The 5,846-nt window shown below is 36.8% G+C and overlaps 1 protein-coding gene across 1 annotated transcript; it reads right to left on the bottom strand.

Moving 5' to 3' along the window:
- Positions 1–1,017: 1,017 nt before the first annotated feature.
- On the bottom strand, positions 1,018–2,560 carry CCDC160 (coiled-coil domain containing 160). Its single transcript, XM_030807432.1, has one exon. It carries the CDS (start codon positions 2,122–2,124, stop codon positions 1,018–1,020), a length of 1,107 nt encoding a protein of 368 aa, XP_030663292.1. The 5' UTR covers positions 2,125–2,560.
- Positions 2,561–5,846: the final 3,286 nt, after the last annotated feature.

The raw sequence follows: 5,846 nt of genomic DNA, 5'->3' as shown, positions 1-5,846 counted from the left end.
TTTGGTTCATTAGGCTTTAAAACACCAAGCAAATAGAGATCCTATTACAGGATTTCTTGATGACTGATAACAAACAAATGGTAAAGAGTCAACTGGCCCATTACTTCCACCCAAGGATTGAGGCAGTACATTTTTACCATGTATAAGTGTAAAATAAATTGTCATCACCTGGGGCCCTTACAGGGCTGGATTACTGTAAAAATCAAGCTAGCTCACTAAAAGTTTATCCAGAGGACATCCAACTTCACCACAGTCCCCACCAACTTGTGATGTAAGCCAGGGAGGAAGCTTCGAAATTTTCCCCTGGTCGAGTTTTGGGAGAACTGTGTAAACAACGCCCCTTACTGGTCAACATAAGAAAACACAAAAGCCACTGCTGACAAGAGCAGGGCTCTAGCAAAGGTCACAGCAATGTCTCTAAGTCGTCTTCTAGTCTATGGGAACCGTGGCCAGGTCAAAGGAGAAAGCCTGGGGAAAACAGCAGGGGGAAGAAAAAAACTACATTTTCTTCCAGAGATGTTTATATGTACCGAATTAAAGTTAGACCCCCAAAGTAAGCAGATACATTTTTGGTATCCCATTGAGTTTGAACAGGCACTTACAAGACCCACAGGCATATGTTAGGCTTATACACATAAACAAGATTTTTATTGTTAACATCAATGAACACAGATGGAAAAATATTCACGTGCCAAGGACATATTTGCTTACAAGATCACAAAATGGCTGTTGATTTGTATTCATAAATGATTTGGTGTATCATTATGTGTTTTTGAGTGAATATATGTGTGTGTGACATGAGATTTCCAAAGCTTCGTTTCCATTTGTACTCCTGCAATGACTTCATCAGAAAGAGAAAGCAAAAGCTTGGAAACATGTATATGTTTTACAGATACTGTGATTTACCAAAAATGAAAATAACATCCTATTACATATATTTTAAGTAATACACAAAGAAAATACAATAAACACTGATTTGGCTCAATGACTTGCCTAATGGAAGGATTTTTTTAAGTTTTAAAAAAAATCCCCAGTAAAGTGGTCAAGGATACTTGATGATGTCACCACTGAAGAAGCACAGTATTTTCTAAGCAACTCCAAGGCTCTGTTATTTCTTGCTTGTAGGGTCTTCTCAGTTCTCAGTTCATTCTTGATGGCACTGAGCTCTCCGCGGATCTTTGCCATTCCTAATTCATAATACGATTTCATTTCTTCTTTTAGGAGCACATTTCCAACCTCGGTTTGATGCTTTAACTTTCTAACAGCTTCTTTTAAATCTCTGTTCTCTAGGTTCAATTTGTGGATGACTTCTTTGGCTTGCTGGAGCTGTTCACTTAAGTTTTTTACATTTGTTGCTTTTTCAGGCAGGTCATTTCTTAAAGCTTGAAGTTCATAGTCACTTTTTGAAGCATCCATCTCTGTTTCTTGAAAATTTAGGGGTTTGGTGAATATTTCTTTTTTGTAGTGCAAAAATTCTTTTTCGGCATTTTCAAATTCCTCTTCTATTTTTCTGCATTTCATATTAAGTTCTTCCAGTTCTTCATTCAAAAGATTCAGGCAAAGTTTTGGAGACATTCTTTCCATAAATTTCTTTCTGATGTCTTGTCTTAGTAGAGCTGGTAAGTTATCTGTACTGCAGGTAGAGTTATCTTCTGTGCTGTTAAAGCTTTCTTCTGTTGTAACATCCACATTTGATGATTCATAGGATGCAGAATTTGTGTCTGTTTCATTCTTTGAAATGTTTATCTTGTTCTCTCTTAAATTTGATTCTTGTTCTATTTCATTTAGTTGGAAAATATATTTTTTCCTCTTAAATTTACTTTCTTCTTGAAACTTTCTACTGGACAAATTATAAATTTCTTCCATTCCCTTGCTGCTATCTGCAGTCGTTTGTTCAGAAGAAGATTCAGGCTGAGAAGTCTCTTCTAGAACATCTTGTGCACTAAAAAAAGGAGTAAACATATTCTCCTTCCAGTGTTTTCTTCTAGCATCCATTTCTCCAGGCACCTCTTCCAATATCTGAAAAACAAAATTTAAAACCAAGGCAGGCACATTATTTACACTAGTAACTAGTATAGTAGAAAGAAAGAAAAATGCCGGCTCACAGGTGAAGAATCTAAACATTTGAGGGCTGGCTCTCTCTCTAACTCACTGAATGGCTTGGGCCTCAGTCCCCTCATTTATAAATGGAAAGGGCTGAACGAGCTAAGTTCTACAGATGCTTCCAGCTTTAAAAGTCTCTGATCCTATGAAATAGAACTAGTAAACTGACACATTTAGCTACTTACTGTACACAGAGAAAGTGATTCTATAAGAAAACAACTGTAAACATAAAAACAGACCACTTTAAAATAAAAAAAGTGATTTGAAATTAATAGGTTAATGTTGGTAATACCTGTGCTTTCAATGTGTCTGATGCCTTTCTAGTTCTTTTGGATTGGACTATTGTTTATTCATTCTTTAAAGTAACTAAAACATCAGGGCTTAATGAAATGTGAGCTGCTTTTGGTAAAGTATACCATGCAGACTTCCTTATGACTAACTCTGCCAAATGCCCTTCTGTCTTGACCTATAAATTCCTGCTATTCCAGTCTTGGGCTTTGCTTTTAGGCAAGACTGCCAAGTGTACAGAATTCTATCCATTTTGACAGCAATTTCATGAGGAGAACCTAATGTCAACAACTGAAAATATTAATGCCACCAAATGTGTCCAAATGTGTTTTTCTCAAGATATTGACTCTGAGTGTAATTTTTAGGTGAAAATTCAGCAATACTAAATCACAACCAACTTTCCAAGTTTATAAAAATATGACGATGATTATTTTGTTTCAAAAAGAGTCTTCCCTACCCAAAGGGAATCCTTAATGTACAGCTTTCCCACAGCACTGAAATATTTGATAAGTGACTACTTCTGAGAGAAGGGAGAAAGAAGAACCAAAGCAGCATGTGGAGGGCCACTGGCACCTGAAGCCACCAACTGGTAGCGGAAGTTAGCCCTAAAGAGTGAGGAGAAGAAGGAGAGGGTCACTTTATTCATTTTATATATTAATTTACCAAAACATATTTGTAGTATCACCATGGAGAAAAATCAAAGTATGCCTGCATCTCTTTTATCTATGCACTCAGATGTAATTTTCTGCTGGTAATGAGAAATGGCAAATGTTGTATTTATTTCTTAATTAATATTTTCTTTGATTATTATAACAATTTTGGAGAATAGAGAAAAGCACAAAAAACAGAAGTAATCTCCTTCATAATCTCATGGCCCTGAGATAACTACTTTTTGGTGTATTATCTTTTCTTTGCTTTTTACAAACAGTAGTTTATTTTTAAATAACACAGGTTTTCCTTACTATGAGCAATGAAGGAATAAACTTGATACCTACAGGTACTGAACATACCTCTCCTCTCCCCTTTCCCCCACAAAAGATGGAAGGGACTCACCATCCCCAAGGGTACATCCCTACTGGCAACTACTTGGCTTTGAGGAAAAGAGAAGGTACACATATTCTTAAGATGAACTATTTGGAGAGTTCAGTGAAGGTACTAAAATGATTGGTCCAAAAGCCAGAAGCCAAGCTTTCTTGAGGTCAATCAGACCATAATGATAAACTCAGACTTTAAATTCACAATATATATTTGCCATTGGAGCATCATCTTCTTTTCCTTTGAAACAGTCCTTTCTGACTTTTATTATTCCACGAGTCACCATCCAGAAGCATCATTGATCGATCTGTTCTTAAAGGGAAATATCATTATCTTGGTTTCCCTCATCTCTAGAAATATGAATGCAAATCCGTAGGAATTATTACAGCAATCATAGAGGAAAGGAACAGAGAGTGGAGAAAAGAGGGTGATGTTAATTGCCAGTCACATTTTTTAGCAGTCAAATTTTTACCCAACAATTATATAGATGATAAAAATGCTTCTAATCAGGTAGCAATGGCAGAGAGATTACTATTCCTTTTACTTAATTCTGGATGAAGGGCATTGGTGGGATTGATTAGGAAGGAGGTGAGCACAGGGGCAAGTAAAGTGTGGCCACTTTATATCTGGAGATAGCAAGAATGATACATCTGAGATAGAGGTCTGGGTATGGATGAAGGTTAAAATAAAAAACTCTTTTCATTAATAATTTTGCTCCTTGAAAAAGTTACTTCTACATCCAACCATCCCATAAATCTCTGGCAAAACACATACACATATGCACACATGCACACACACACACACACACACACTTTTTAATTTTCACTGTCTCTCTTTCCTGAGCCTCTGTATAATTTCCTGGTGTCTGAAAGGAAATGCCTTTCAGTGAAGCCTATATAGCTACTGAAATGGGAAGAGTCCATTTGTGACTAAGGCCCAGAGAAGTTAAGTGACTTGACAAAGGCCACACAGCCCATAGCAGTAAAACTGAGGACCCTGTCTCTCAGGTCAGTGCTTGTTCTAAAATTCTTCTTTATTCATCTGCTAGGTTTCATTCCCCATATTGAAAGAAAACAACTCACTATTTTCAGAGCTTAGGTATCTTTTAAAAGGCCACAAAAGAAGAGAGGAAAAGTGAAGGGGGGAGGGTAAGGAGAACTGCATGTCACATTTCAAAGAACAGAAAGAGAAAGGTTTGAAAAGCCTTTTGGAATTTCCCTCCCATGGCTTACACAGGGCAGGGTCAAGCAGTCTCTGAGCTGCTCCTTTTTTTTTCCCTTCTCTCTTTCATTGGCAAGATATCCTTTAAGGTCTTGTTCCCAAATCTAGTCACAGAATGTGGCAAAGCCCAGACTCGGGGTAAAAGCTGCCTGTCTCATTTTCTCTTCACAAATTGTACTGTTTGTTTTTTTATGCAGAACGAGTATGGCATTAGTATTCTCTGGCAAGAACAAGGAATATGCTTTAAGGCAATGACACTCCTCTACCCTGGCCTGGTAGTCATTTTGTTCTCAATAAACTTGACTAGGTAATTTGTTCCAGCATAAGGCAAACCAAACCAGAAGCCATTATTGAAAGTGTAGGCATGCCTGTTAGTGGGTCAGTTGTGGACATTTATTAATATAAGTGCCTACCCAACACTACACTGGATACTGAAGGTCAGAAGGGTAGGGGAAGGAGGCCCAATGGGGATGAAAAACTGGTTTCTTTAGAAGCAAATAATCCAGAACACAGACAGGAAAACAATACAAAGTCATAGGACAAGCAGTTCTCTAAGACAGCAATCCCCCAGAAGCCCTTAGGACTGCACTGTTAAGGCATATGTGTCTACAATATGACTACATCTATTCATTTGTGTCTGACATGAATTAATAATGGACTCCTGATGGTTCTAGTTAGTGTCTCACTGAAAACATCATCATTTATCCTCAGGTGACTTTTTTTTTTTTTGCAGTGGCAAAGTAATAGGACATTTTTGTGGAGTAAGAGATCTCTTGTCTCATGAAAGTGGTTTGTATTCACCTGAAGAATTTGAGAACCACTGATAAAATAAATTGAATATGAATTTATATATAACATGATGTAACATAAATGCTGAGAGCTAAGCAAAGAAATCATTTACAATGGACCTGTAGGTGCACTGTTCCATAAAAATCTTAGAGGAATGCACATCTATTCTCAAATAGCTCCATAAAATAATACACTACTGTTTACTGTGAAAAGAGAAATCCACAAACCATCTCAGTTTCATTTTTGAGCTGGGGCCCTAGAGAGTATAATCATATTAAAGTGGATGTGAAATTGAATTATTTGTTTTTTCTTTCTTTCTATCTTTCTCTTTCTTTCTTCTTTCTTTCTTTCTTTCTTTCTTTCTTTCTTTCCTTTCTTTCCTTTCTCTTTCTTTCTTTTTTTTTTTTTTT

Source organism: Nomascus leucogenys, chromosome X (assembly GCF_006542625.1).
Source record: "Nomascus leucogenys isolate Asia chromosome X, Asia_NLE_v1, whole genome shotgun sequence".
In the NCBI taxonomy this organism is placed as follows: Eukaryota; Metazoa; Chordata; class Mammalia; order Primates; family Hylobatidae; genus Nomascus; species Nomascus leucogenys.
The sequence above is the reverse complement of the archived record's forward strand: the minus strand, read 5'-3'. Positions and strand labels throughout refer to the sequence as shown.